The sequence below is a fragment of the Salmo trutta genome, chromosome 28 (genome assembly GCF_901001165.1).
Source record: "Salmo trutta chromosome 28, fSalTru1.1, whole genome shotgun sequence".
In the NCBI taxonomy this organism is placed as follows: domain Eukaryota; kingdom Metazoa; phylum Chordata; class Actinopteri; order Salmoniformes; family Salmonidae; genus Salmo; species Salmo trutta.
Window position 1 is genome coordinate 12,975,790 of NC_042984.1, and position 15,315 is coordinate 12,991,104.

General features: G+C 39.6%; 1 protein-coding gene across 2 annotated transcripts in view; it reads left to right on the forward strand.

The window, feature by feature from the left end:
* Positions 1-15,246, forward strand: part of LOC115165515 (extended synaptotagmin-1) — a 42,100-nt gene extending 26,854 nt beyond the window's left edge. The window contains exons 21-31 of one of the 2 annotated variants that reach the window (XM_029718689.1): positions 1,463-1,552; positions 1,923-2,018; positions 2,194-2,265; positions 2,549-2,635; positions 2,967-3,113; positions 4,481-4,620; positions 8,103-8,279; positions 10,258-10,395; positions 12,203-12,308; positions 13,494-13,543; positions 13,632-15,246. In XM_029718689.1, the coding sequence (XP_029574549.1) occupies positions 1,463-1,552; positions 1,923-2,018; positions 2,194-2,265; positions 2,549-2,635; positions 2,967-3,113; positions 4,481-4,620; positions 8,103-8,279; positions 10,258-10,395; positions 12,203-12,308; positions 13,494-13,543; positions 13,632-13,659 (1,131 nt within the window). In that variant the 3' untranslated portion in view covers positions 13,660-15,246. The remainder of the gene's footprint in view (positions 1-1,462; positions 1,553-1,922; positions 2,019-2,193; positions 2,266-2,548; positions 2,636-2,966; positions 3,114-4,480; positions 4,621-8,102; positions 8,280-10,257; positions 10,396-12,202; positions 12,309-13,493; positions 13,544-13,631) is intronic. The other variant, XM_029718690.1, reaches the window with a different exon arrangement.
* The last annotated feature ends 69 nt before the right edge of the window (positions 15,247-15,315 follow it).

Below are 15,315 nucleotides of genomic sequence, written 5' to 3' on the forward strand. Positions count from 1 at the left end.
TCTGGCAGTCTCTATGGGGGTACCACAGGGTTCAATTCTTGGGCCAACTCTTTTCTCTGTATACATAAATGATGTCGCTCTTGCTGCTGGTGAATCTCTGATCCACCTCTACGCAGACGACACCATTCTGTATACTTCTGGCCCTTCTTTGGACACTGTGTTAACAACCCTCCAGACGAGCTTCAATGCCATTCAACTCTCCTTCCGTGGTCTCCAACTGCTCTTAAACACAAGTAAAACTAAATGCATGCTCTTCAACCGATCGCTGCCTGCACCTGCCTGCCCATCCAGCATAACTTCTCTGGACGGTTCTAACTCAGAATTTGTGGACAACTACAAATACCTAGGTGTCTGGTTAGACTGTAAACTCTCCTTCCAGACTCACATCAATCATCTCCAATCCAAAGTCAAATCTAGAATTGGCTTCCTATTTCGCAACAAAGCATCCTTCACTCATGCTGCCAAACATACCCTCGTAAAACTGACCATCCTACCAATCCTCGACTTTGGCGATGTCATTTACAAAATAGCCTCCAATACCCTACTCAACAAGCTGGATGCAGTCTATCACAGTGCCATCCGTTTTGTCACCAAAGCCCCATATACAACCCACCACTGCGACCTGTACGCTCTCGTTGGCTGGCCTTCACTTCATAATCGTCGCCAAACACATTGGCTCCAGGTCATCTACAAGACCCTGCTAGGTAAAGTCCCCCCTTATCTCCGCTCACTGGTCACCATAGCAGCACCCACCTGTAGCACGCGCTCCAGCAGGTATATCTCTCTGGTCACCCCTAAAGCCAACTCCTCCTTTGGTTGTCTCTCCTTCCAGTTCTCTGCTGCCAATGACTGGAACGAACTACAAAAATCTCTGAAACTGGAAACACTTATTTCCCTCACTAGCTTTAAGCACCAGCTGTCAGAGCAGCTCACAGATCTCTGCACCTGTACATAGCCCATCTATAATTTAGCCCAAACTACTACCTCTTCCCTTACTGTATTTATTTATTTTTATTTATTTTGCTCCTTTGCACCATATTATTTATATTTGAACTTTGAACTTTCTTCAAACTACAAATCTACCATTCCAGTGTTTTTCTTGCTATACTTTATTTACTTTGCCACCATGGCATTTTTTTGCCTTTACCTCCCTTATCTCACATCATTTGCTCACATTGTATATAGTCTTATTTTTATTTTTTCTACTGCATCATTGATTGTATGTTGTTTTACTCCATGTGTAACTCTGTGTTGTTGTATGTTGTCGAACTGCTTTGCTTTATCTTGGCCAGGTCACAATTGTAAATGAGAACTTGTTCTCAACTTGCCTACCTGGTTAAATAAAGGTGAAATAAAATACATTTAAAAAAAAACTCTGGTAATCTGGTGGTACTCTGATAATCTGATGGTACTCTGGTAATCTGATGGTACTCTGGTAATAATGTGTCTGTTTCTATCACAGTGGTACACTCTGAATGATGCGAAGTCAGGTCGGGTTCACCTGGTCATGGAGTGGCTCCCCATGGTCTCAGAGTCCGCCAGACTAAATCAGGTTAGCTTCCCCTGTTCTCTTCCTCGCTTTCTCTCTTTCTCTCTCCACCTCTATCTCCCTTTCTCTCTCCCTCCCCCTCTCTCTCCCCCCTCCCCCTATCTCTTTCTCTCTCCCTCCCTCCCCCTCTCTCTTATTTTCTCCCTTTCCCTCCCTCTTTTCCCCATACTCTTTCTCTCCCCCTCTCCCTCTCTCTTTCTCCATATCTCTCTCATTTTCTCCCTTTCCCTCCATGCTCTTTCTTTCCCTCCCCTTCTTGTTTCCCTCCATCTCCCTCTCTCTCACACTCTCCCTCTCTGTAATCTCTCTACATTCCTCTCTCTGCTCTACCAGGATCTGGTTCTAACAGTGTATTATAATTCTGAACCTCCAGATCCTGCAGTACCAGGCCCAGCAGCAGTACCAGAACAAGGCAGTGCCGTCGGCTGCTGTGTTGTTTGTGTACCTGGAGAGAGCCCACGGCCTGCCGGTGAGACCTGGCGCCTGCTGCCCTGCTGTGTTGACATACAGTTGTTGTTGTTGTTGATGGTGGTCATATACATCATGGGTTTTGGTCCAATAACTATAAATAGACATTTCAGGATTGGTTTGTATATTTACTGATGTTGATTCTATTGCAGCCCTCTAATTTATTTGATCCACAGTTGAAGAAGAATGGAAAGGAGCCAAAAGTTGGGGTAGAGATTTCGCTGAGGGCCATGTCATACAAGACCAAGGTAAGCGTATCTTATAGACGGGGTGGTTGTTTAGCAACAAAAGTGAAACAAGCCAACTAGGATTCCCACATGGCAGCTTCTTGTCATTGTTGCTAGTAATCTGGCCATCCAGAATCACAACAACTCATGGACTTCTGCCACATTGAAGCGTGCACATCATTTTGGTGACGTTGTCAGCTAAGCCATCTATATTTCTCTTGACTCCATGTCTATTTACAGATATGCTTACTAGAGAATACAGAAGGAAGTATGGACAATTATTCCATCCATCTCTTTTTCAAAGGTGTGTGAGCGCTCTACGTCTCCTCGGTGGGATGAAGCTTTCCACTTCCTGGTTCGTGACCCTAAAGAGGAACTCCTTATAGTGAAGGTGAGTGAAGGGTCCACCAGGATTGAAAAGTATACATTTGTTTTACTGTATGAATGTCTTGGCTTAAGAATGATTTACTCTTGCTGCTGATAATAGTGTTAACACGTTTTCATAGATTGCTTACACATATTGATATGATATTCAAACCCGGGAGACAATGTGTTAGCAGTGGAATGACGACATTACGGTGCCCTATGTTGTCTCTGATCACTGTGTGTGTGTGTATATGTGCGTGCAATCGTGAGTACATGCTTGTCTGTTTGTTTCGTGTGTGTGTGTGTGTGTGTGTGTGTGTGTGTGTGTGCCCCTGTTTCTCTGTGTGTGTGTGTAGCTGTCCCACAGCTGGGGCCAGGCCATGGGCACTGTGGTGTTGCCCCTGAGAGAGGTGCTCTCAGAGCAGGGCCTGGTGCTGGACCGATGGCTGAGTCTGGACGGGGCCCTCCCAGAGAGCCAGATTCTACTGAGGGCCACACTCAAGGTTAACTCATAATACAGACACACACACTCTGTACCAAACCACTGTCCAGACCTGGGTTTAAATAGTTTTTTTATTCTTCCAAATACTGTATCTGTGCTAGATTGAGCTTGTCTGACACAGTGGAACAGTGAAGTGTAAACTCTGCCCATCAGGCTCAATCAAATGCTCAAAGTATTTGAAAGAAAACAAGTACTGCTAAACAAGTGTCACCCATGTTTAGCAGATGTTATTGCGGGTGTAGACGTTATTGCGGGTGTAGATGTTATTGCGGGTGTAGATGTTATTGCGGGTGTAGATGTTATTGCGGGTGTAGATGTTGTTGCGGGTGTAGATGTTATTGCGGGTGTAGATGTTATTGCGGGTGTAGATGTTATTGCGGGTGTAGACGTTATTGCGGAATTAGATGTTATTGCGGGTGTAGATGTTATTGCGGGTGTAGACGTTATTGCGGGTGTAGACGTTATTGCGGGTGTAGATGTTATTGCGGGTGTAGATGTTATTGCGGGTGTAGATGTTATTGCGGGTGTAGATGTTATTGCGGGTGTAGATGTTGTTGCGGGTGTAGATGTTGTTGCGGGTGTAGATGTTGTTGCGGGTGTAGACGTTATTGCGGGTGTAGACGTTATTGCGGGTGTAGATGTTATTGCGGGTGTAGATGTTATTGCGGGTGTAGACGTTATTGCGGGTGTAGATGTTATTGCGGGTGTAGCGAAATGCTTGTAGCGACTATTTGAACCCAGCTCTGCATTCAAATGAACTCAGATTTTTTGTTGTTGTTGCAGTAAAGCTATTTAAGGTTGAGTTTATTCTTCAATATGCATACCTGCCAAGAACTATACACACACACAAACACTCTCTATACCAGTGTTTCCCAACTCCGGTCCTCGAGTACCCCCAAAAATACATATTTTTGTTGTGGCCCTGGACAAGCACACCTGATTTTACTTGTCAACTAATCATCAAGCCCTTGTCAAGTTGAATCAGGTGTTTTTGTCTGGGGCTACAACAAAAATGTGTATTGTTGGGGGTACTCGAGGAGCGGAGTTGGGAAACACTGTACCAAACAAACTCACTACTGCCATATGATTTTCATACTCTGTACTAAACTCAACACTGTCCCATGACTATTCCTCCAAAACAACACGATTGATTTGCTCTGAACACCCTCTTTCTACATTAATGTCATCATGTGAACTCTTAATACCTTCCATCCTGATAAGCATTTTTCTGTCACGCGTTTCTTACTCATAAATGTTATATTGTATCTGTTTTTTAAGTGTGTCGTGACTGTGTGTGAAATACCCTTTAAATGGAATGAACTGAAGCTTGATACTTGAGTGGAATATGAAATGCACTTTGTCCTGCAGATGTTGAACACACAGCTGGCAGTGTGTCCTAGTGGTGTGTCCAGTGATGCTACTGGGAAGGGCAGTGAGGACAGAGACCATGTCATCCACAGACGGGACACTGAACCAAACCTACGACACAGATCACCGCTCTCTCAATTGTGAGTAATTCTGAAGCTCACACTTGCATCAATGCCCCATTGTGTTCCAGTCACATTACAGTAAAGCACATTATAGTACAGCACATTACAGAACAGTACATTACAATACAGCACAGCACATTACAGTACAGCACAGTACAGCACTGTACATTACAGCACATTTCCGCACAGCACATTACATTACAGTACAGCACGTTACAGTACGTTACAGCACATTACAGTACAGCACATTACAGCACATTACAGTACAGCACATTACAGCACATTACAGTACAGCACATTACAGTACGTTACAGCACGTTACAGCACGTTACAGCACAGTACAGCACGTTACAGCACATTACAGTACAGCACAGTACAGCACACTACAGTACAGCACATTACAGTACAGTACAGCATATTACAGTACAGCACATTACAGTACAGCACATTACAGCACATTACAGCACAGTACAGCATATTACATTACAGCACGTTACAGTACAGCACATTACAGCACATTACAGCACAGTACAGTACATTAAAGTACAGCACATTACAGTACAGTACAGCACAGTACAGTACAGCACAGTACAGCACAGCACATTACAGTACAGCACATTACAGCACATTACAGTACATTACAGCACATTACAGTACAGCACATTACAGCACAGTACAGCACATTACAGTACAGCACATTACAGCACAGTACATTACAATACAGTACAGCACATTACAGTACAGCACATTACAGTACAGCACATTACAGTACAGCACATTACAGCACATTACAGTACAGCACATTACAGTACAGCACATTACAGTACAGCACACTACAGTACAGCACATTACAGCACATTACAGTACAGCACATTACAGCACATTACAGTACAGCACATTACAGTACAGCACACTACAGCACAGTACAGTACAGCATATTACAGTAGAGTACAGCACATTACAGTACAGCACATTACAGCACAGTACATTACAGTACAGCACATTACAGCACATTACAGTACATTACAGCACATTACAGTACAGCACATTACAGCACAGTACAGCACATTACAGTACAGCACATTACAGCACAGTACATTACAATACAGTACAGCACATTACAGTACAGCACATTACAGTACAGCACATTACAGCACATTGCAGTACAGCACATTACAGTACAGCACATTACAGTACAGCACACTACAGTACAGCACATTACAGCACATTACAGTACAGCACATTACAGCACATTACAGTACAGCACATTACAGTACAGCACACTACAGCACAGTACAGTACAGCATATTACAGTAGAGTACAGCACATTACAGTACAGCACATTACAGCACAGTACATTACAATACAGTACAGCACATTACAGTACAGCACACTACAGTACAGCACAGTACAGCACATTACAGTAGAGTACAGCACATTACACTACAGCACATTACACTACAGCACATTACACTACAGTACAGCACATTGCAGTACAGCACAGTACAGCACAGTACAGTACAGCACATTGCAGTACAGCACAGTACAGTACAGTAAGAACTGAGAAGTGATGTCCAACGGGCCTGCATGGCACACGTTGTTCTTCTCACTGCAGTGTACTGTACTTCACCATAGAAATATCACATTTCTGTGGTTTAAAATGATCATGCTTCTAATCAAACATTATAAGAGTTGTTCCTGACCTCGTGAACTGACCAGGAACAACTCTGGACCTAGTCATAATCAATGAGCAGGTTGATATTTATTGGGATGAATCTTGTCCTGGAGGCAGAACTGAGCGATTTCCGCTAGATGGGCCAGCTGCAAAGTCGAAATTGGCTATGTTGTAAAAATATATATAAACAAAAAGCAGGTTTTTGGTCTTCATTTAAGGTTAGGGTTAGGCATTAGGGTTAGCAGTGTGGTTAAGGTTAGGTTTAAAATCAGATTTTCTGACTTTGTGGCTGTGCCAGCTAGTGACCCCTCTGCAGAGCTGCCTCCAGAACAACATTCATGATGAGAAACATTAACCTGCAATGAATGAATACATGTATAATCCATGTAAACTGTAACCATCGAAGATTCTCAATTGGGCAAAAGTTAATCCTTCTTGTTTGTCCTCCTTTTATGCATTTCACCAAACAATTTCATACATATAAAATCAAAAATAATTTCTGATAGAAAATAAAATACAAAATAAGCACATTGTGGGCAGGATTCATTCATCGGTATCATCACAATCCAATTCCATTTATTCAATACAAAGGTTGGTTTCCTCATAGTTTTGTAGACTTTCCATTGGCGCCCAAAAACACAATCCACCATAGAAATAGGGAAGGGTGAATACAATAGAGGAATGCAACTGATATAAATGTATAGGCCTACATCCACACCTAAGCAACTGATATGAATGTATAGGCCTACATCCACACCTAAGCAACTGATATGAATGTATTGGCCTACATCCACACCAAAGCAACTGATATGAATGTATTGGCCTACATCCACACCAAAGCAACTGATATGAATGTATTGGCCTACATCCACACCTAAGCAACTGATATGAATGTATTGGCCTACATCCACACCAAAGCAACTGATATGAATGTATTGGCCTACATCCACACCAAAGCAACTGATATGAATGTATTGGCCTACATCCACACCAAAGCAACTGATATGAATGTATTGGCCTACATCCACACCAAAGGAACTGATATGAATGTATTGGCCTACATCCACACCAAAGCAACTGATATGAATGTATTGGCCTACATCCACACCTAAGCAACTGATATGAATGTATTGGCCTACATCCACACCAAAGCAACTGATATGAATGTATTGGCCTACATCCACACCAAAGGAACTGATATGAATGTATAGGTCATGACTATATTATCAGATGTTCTGTAAATATATTTGAGCATTTTATCATTGCTGTTCTGCTATAGATATGTTTCAACACAGATCAAAAATTGCTTGTACAGGATTGAGAAACGGCAATAGGCGAGCGGAGGAGTACACTCTTTAAAAAAATGGTGCTATCTAGAACCTAAAAGGGTTCTTCGGCTGTCCACATAGTAGAACCATTTGAAGAACCTGTTTTGGTTCCAGGTAGAACTCTTTGGGGTTCCATGTAGAACCCTTTCCACAGAGGGTTCTACATGGAACCCAAAAGGGTTCTATCTGGATTAAAATACAAACATTTAAAATCTGCCACACCCCCTTCGAATCAGCTGTTGTTTTCTCAGAGTAGAAAAGCATGCACATATTTGAAAAAAAATAAGCTACTACATTTTATCTATAAAATGTCGAGCACAACTAGCTACATTTATTTTTATCACTTTTCATATGTATTTTTGGATTCCTCCTCTGTAAACATCATTTGCCTGATGACACGCTAGTGGAGAAGGAGAGTCATTTTATACAAGCACATTTGTTTCCACATTTCCTCTCCTCGCGCCCTCCCCTTGATTACTTCTGAGCTTTTTCAAAAGGAGGCGAGGAGATGACAGAGGAGAAGATGTGAGGAGTCGATTAAAACCAATTGAGATTCTCCCCCTGTCTACCTGTGTCTCCTCTCTCAGAGGTGGTCAGAGCCCTGGCCAGGTGAAGCTGCAAATTGGCTACTCAACACATGAGAACAGGCTGTTCATCACCGTCCTCTCCTGCAGGTCTGTCCTAAACTACAATACCCATAATGCACTGGATTGGCTGGTGGTTTACAGTACTTTGCCATATAGCCCTATAGCCTCTATAAATCATATACAGTACCAGTCAAAAGTTTGGACACAACTACTCATTCCAGGGGTTTCTTTATTTTTACTATTTTCTAAATTGTAGAATAACAATGAAGACAACAAAACTATGAAATAACACATATGGAATCATGTAGTAACCAAAAAAGTGTTAAACAAATCAAAATATATTTTATATTGGAGATTCTTCAAAGTGTCCATCCTTTGCACACTCTCAACCAGTTTCACAAGGTAGTCACCTGGAATGCATTTCAATTAACAGGTATACCTTGTTAATTTAATTTATGGAATTTCTTTCCACCTTTATTTAACTAGGCAAGTCAGTTAAGAACAAATTCTTATTTTCAATGATAGCCTAGGAACAGTGGGTAAACTGCCTTGTTCAGAGGCAGAATGACAGATTTTCACTTTGTCAGCTCGGGGATTCGATCTTACAACCTTTCGGTTACAAGTCCAACGCTCTAACCACTAGGCTACCTGCTGCCCATTCTTAAGGTGTTTGAGCCAATCAGTTGAGTTGTGACAAGGTAGTGGTGGTATACAGAAGATAGCCCTATTTGGTAAAATACCAAATCCATATTATGGCAGAAAAACCATCAAGCATTATGCTGAAACTGGCTCTCATGAGGACTGCCACAGGAAAGGAAGACCCAGAGTTACCTCTGTTGCAGAGGATAAGTTCATTACAGTTACCAGCCTCAGAAATTGCAGGCCAAATAAATGCAAATAAAGTAACAGACACATCTCAACATCATCTGTTCAGAGGAGACTGCGTGAATCAGGCCTTCATGGTCGAATTGCTGCAAAGAAACCACTACTAAAGGACACCAATAAGAAGAAAAGACTTGCTTGGGCCAAGAAACACGAGCAATGGACATTAGACTGATGGAAATCTGTCCTTTGGTCTGATGAGTCCAAATTTGAGATTTTTGGTCCCAACCGGCATGTCTTTGTGAGACGCAGAGTAGGTGAACAGATGATCTCTGCATGTGTATTTCCCACCGTGAATCATGGAGGAGGAGGTGTGATGGTGTGGGGGTGCTTTGCTGGTGACACTGTCAGTGATTTATTAGAATTCAAGGCACACTTAACCAGCATGGCTACCACAGCATTCTGCAGTGATACGCCATCCCATCTGGTTTGCGCTTAGTGCAACTATAATTTGTTTTTCAACAGGACAATGACCCAACACACCTCCAGGCTGTGTAAAGGCTATTTGATCAAGAAGGAGAGTGATGGAGTGCTGCATCAGATGACCTGGCCTCCACAATCACCCAACCTCAACCCAATTGAGATGGTTTGGGATGAGTTGGACCGCAGAGTGAAGGAAAAGCAGCCAACAAGTGCTCAGCATATGTGGTAACTCCTTCAAGACTGTTGGAAAAGCATTCCTCATGAAGCTGTTTGAGAGAATGCCAAGAGTGTGCAAAGCTGTCATCAAGGCAAAGGGTGGCTACTATGAAGAATCTTAAATATAAATATATTTTGACTTGTTTAACACTTTTTTGGTTACTACATGATTCCATGTGTTATTTCATAGTTTGAGGTCTTCACTATTATTCTACAATGTGGAAAATAGTAAAAAATTAAGAAAAAGCCTTGAATGAGTAGGTGAGTCCAAACTTTTGACTGGTACTGTACATATTTGTTCGTTCATGTTGTATTGTTTTTTTTATGTAATGTAAATGCATTCAGAATATTTGGGAATGTGAACCCATTGTTATATTGTATTTGAATGAATACATAAATATTCTTAAAAAAGAAAGAGAAAAAAGTTAGCCCCATAAGACTGTTTGAATGGGCTATTGTTTGTCTACTTCCAGTATGCGATCATTGTGCTTCCTGTACCCAGTGTATGACACAGTTTGTCACCCAGTTCTCTGTTTACCTCTAGAGGCCTACCAGCTTGTGGGTCTGCTAAGGACAGCTCCGACCCATATGTCTCGTTTATCCTTCTACCGGACAAGAACAGGACCACCAAGAGAAAGACCATCACCAAGAAGAGAGACCTCAACCCAGAGTTTAACGAGAGGTGAGATGGGAGTTGAGACTAGAGAGAGGGAATGTGTAGGGACAGGAGATTAGAGACATGAGGAGACACCAGCAGACTAGAGAGAGGGAATGTGTAGGGACAGGAGGTTTTCCAGACCATGTAACTCTGGGCCCTAGTTATACCATAGTTAGTTTTGTGTAATATTAATATCTGATACTGTTTGCTAGCTTTTTGTATGTCAAAAGTCCTAGCCCTATGTATCAAGCTATCAGCTATACAGTAGTTAGTTATGTGTTATTACTAGCTCTGACTTTGCTGATAGCTACTTTATTGAGGAAAAGGGTAGTTACTATGACTGAGATATGTGCTTGTCCCACCTAGCTATCTTAAGACGAATGCACTAACTGTAAGACACTCTGGATAAGCGCGTCTCTAGATGACTAAAATGTGATAATACTATGTGTAGTAGTTATGTATAGGAATACTATGTGTAGTAGTTGTGTATAGTAATACTATGTGTAGTAGTTATGTATAGTAGTACTATGGGAACTAGTTGTGTAATACTATGGGTAATAGTAATGTGTAATAATACTATGTGTAATAGTTGTGTAAGAGGTGTGTAATAATACTATGGGTAATAGTAATGTGTAATAGTTATGTGTAATAATACTGTATAATAGTTGTGTGTAATAATACTATGGGTAATAGTTATATGTAATAATACTGTGTAATAGTAATGTGTAATAGTAATGTGTAATAATACTATGTGTAATAGTTATGTGTAATAATACTGTATAATAGTAATGTGTAATAATACCATGGGTAATAGTTGTGTAAGAGGTGTGTAATAGTGGTGTGTAATAATACTATGGGTAATAGTAATGTGTAATAATACTATGGGTAATAGTAATGTGTAATAATACTATGGGTAATAGTAATGTGTAATAATACTATGGGTAATAGTAATGTGTAATAATACTATGGGTAATAGTAATGTGTAATAATACTATGGGTAATAGTAATGTGTAATAATACTATGGGTAATAGTTATGTGTAATAATACTGTATAATAGTAATGTGTAATAATACTATGGGTAATAGTTATGTGTAATAATACTATGGGTAATAGTAATGTGTAATAATACTATGGGTAATAGTAATGTGTAATAATACTGTGGGTAATAGTAATGTGTAATAATACTGTGGGTAATAGTAATGCGTAATAATACTGTGGGTAATAGTAATGTGTAATAATACTATGGCTAATAGTAATGTGTAATAATACTATGGGTAATAGTAATGTGTAATAATACTGTATAATAGTTATGTGTAATAATACTATGGGTAATAGTAATGTGTAATAATACTATGGGTAATAGTAATGTGTAATAGTAATGTGTAATAATACTATGGGTAATAGTAATGTGTAATAATACTATGGGTAATAGTAATGTGTAATAATACTGTGGGTAATAGTAATGTGTAATAATACTGTGGGTAATAGTAATGTGTAATAATACCATGGGTAATAGTAATGTGTAATAATACTATGGGTAACAGTAATGTGTAATAATACTGTATAATAGTAATGTGTAATAATACTATGGGTAACAGTAATGTGTAATAATACTGTATAATAGTAATGTGTAATAATACTATGGGTAATAGTAATGTGTAATAATACCATGGGTAATAGTAATGTGTAATAATACTATGGGTAATAGTAATGTGTAATAATACTATGGGTAATAGTAATGTGTAATAATACTATGGGTAATAGTAATGTGTAATACTGGTTATTTCATATATTCGTATCTGGCATTGTATGTCTTATTATTTTGTGCAGGTTTGACTTTGACTTCACTCTGGAGGAGTCCATGCAGAGAAGACTTGACCTGACTGTCAAAAACAGCGTATCCTTCATGAGCAGGGAGAGAGAGCTCATTGGAAAGGTATTATTTGTGTAAAATCCTTAAATATACAGTACCAATCAAAAGTTTGGACACACCTACTCATTCAAGGGTTTTTCTACATTGTACAATAATAGTGAAGACATCAAAACTATGAAATAACACATATGGAATCATGTAGTAACCAAAAAAGTGTTATATTATATATTGTAGAATCTTCCAAGTAGCCACCCTTTGCCTTGATGACGGCTTTGCACACTCTTGGCATTATCTCAACCAGCATCACCTGGAATGTTTTTCCAACATTCTTGAAGGAGTTCCCATGTAGACTGAGCACTTGTTGGCTGCTTTTCCTTCACTCTGCGGTCCAACTGGCCCAAGCAAGTCTCTTCTTCTTATTGATGTCCTTTAGTAGTGGTTTCTTTGCAGCAATTCAACCACGAAGGCCTGATTCACACAGTCTCCTCTGAACAGTTGATGTTGAGATGTGTCTGTTACTTGAACTCTGTGAAGCATTTATTTGGGTTGAAATTTCTGAGGCTGGTAACTGTAATGTTATCCTCCGCAGCAGAGGTAACTCTGGGTCTTCCTTTCCTGTGCCAGTCCTCATGAGAGCCAGTTTCATCATAGTGCATGATGGTTTTTGTGACTGCACTTGAAGAAACCTTCAAAGTTCTTGAAATGTTCCGGGTTGACTGACCTTCATGTCTTTAAGTAATGATGGACTGTCGTTTCTCTTTGTTTATTTGAGCTGTTCTTGCCATAATATGGACTTGGTCTTTTACCAAATAGGGCTATCTTCTGTATACCACCCCTACCTTGTCACAGCACAAATGATTGGCTCAAACACATTAAGAAGGAAAGAATTTCCACAAAGTAACTTTTAACAAGGCACACCTGTTAATTGAAATGCATTCCAGAGTGTGCAAATCTGTCAACAAGGCAAAGAGTGGCCACTTTGAATAATCTCAAATATAAAATATATTTTGATTTGTTTAACACTTATTTTGGGTACTACATTATTCCATGTGTGTTATTGCATAGTTTTGATGTCTTCCCTGTTATTCTACAATGTAGAAAATTGTAAAAATAAAAACCTGGAATGAGTAGGCGTGTCCCAACTTTTGCCTGGTACTGTATTTTCTCTAATTATTTATCCCATTTAGTCGTTCTAATGTAATATGGACTTCTCCAAGTGAGGTGAACTGTTTTTGTCGTTCTGTTTAGTTACAGCTAGATCTTGACCAGGTAGACCTGGAGAATGGCGACACACAATGGTAAGTGCCTTCCCATGTGCTACCTCTTCTAAATTTGTTCATAGTCATTCCACATTACTTTGATTGATAAGATCTCCTACTTTCTCAGGTACGATTTAGTAGAGGAGACCAATTAGATGAGAGGATGGCCACACTTTCCTGCAGTGCAATGGTACTTTTACTGTTGCTTCTTCTGTATGGTTTATTTTATATTTTTATTCAGCTAATGCACAATGGGACCACCACTGAAGAATCGCTTATATTACCTATCATCCCAACAATATCACAATTTATCTGTGAATTGAATAATTACAAATGATAGTTTTGCTTCGCCTTATTACCTACCGTCTTACGTAGGCTCTGTAAGAAAGAATTCCTAAATTCTAGAATTCGAGTCTGAAAAAGTGTTCTTTAGAATCTTTTGTCTGAGTAGATATTTGATATGAAGGCAACTATATCGCTCCTAAAGGAATCTATCTTGAAACGCACAAAGTATTTTATCAACCCCATAGTTCAGAAAATGCAGCAAAAATTCGGAACATTTTAAACCTTCAGGTATTTTGAGTTGTTCTCATCACTTTAGTTCTTATTTACTACAAAAGTAATTGTTCTCAGAGGGTACTTTCTTACTTTGTTGCATTGTTTCATTTGTTTTATTGCGAAACTATATCAACCATCTTGAGATGAGTGTTAATTGAGACCAAGGCCCAACATACTGAGTAACGGGTACCGGTAGATTTGATGATGAGGGTGCTGAAATGTTACCCTGTAGTTTCAGAGCGTTTATGTGCCATCATGGATGTTTACAATCCTGAAGTTATTACTTTTATCTTTGTTAAAAAAAACTTTGATTTAATCAATGCTTTTGTTACAGTGTTTTTCTGTTTCTAATTTTGCCTTCTATATTCCAACACGGTGTAATTTCTGAGAAGATTGAGAATGTTTATGATCTACTGATTGCGTTCATTCTGTTCCAAATGAAGAAGTTTTGTATGTTTTATCAGATGTATTTAAAAGCTGATTTTATAATTCAGGAAAAGTGTTAGGGAATGACCCAGACATCACATTTGCCACTGAAAACACACTCTAGCTGTACAGTAATGCACAGTCTGAATCACTGTGCTTTTATTTGATAAAGAGAACATTATATGTGTAGAAGTTAAATATGTAGCTATATCATGAATGTGTATGTTCACAATCCAAGACAGCATTGTGTCATATACAGTATGTTTGTGTGTAATTGAATGTATTTGTATGTGTTTGTTGTGCCAGTAGTGGCCTGAGTTCTGCAATAAGTCAGTCAATCAGTCATGTTACAAGTTGTGTGTTACAAAACACAAAGTCTAAGACAAAATACACCCAAAGGGCCGGATTCCTAGACACATATTAAGCCTTGTCATGGACTAAGAAGCATGTTCAATGGAGATTTAATGGACAGTGCTGTTTAGTCCAGGACTGGACTTAATTTGTGTCCAGGTCACCTGCGAAAGAAGTGAGTTAATTTTGTGGCAGGGAAATGTTCTTCCCCCACTGTCATCTCACTGCCAAGGCTTGAAACATTTATTAAAATACTTGAATGTTTGTTGGCAAATTAAAAGAAAAAAGTATTAAACATGTTGTATGAGAGACGTAGAGACAGAAAAGCTTCTGCGCTTTCACACATGCATAACAATCGCCACATGTCTGTGTCGTCGCACTTTCATTAAACGTTTGCACTTTCAAAATCCCAGTCTGTTGGTCTTCTTTATGCTGGGCGACAAAACAAAACAAATGTCAACTTTTTTAAATCTTCT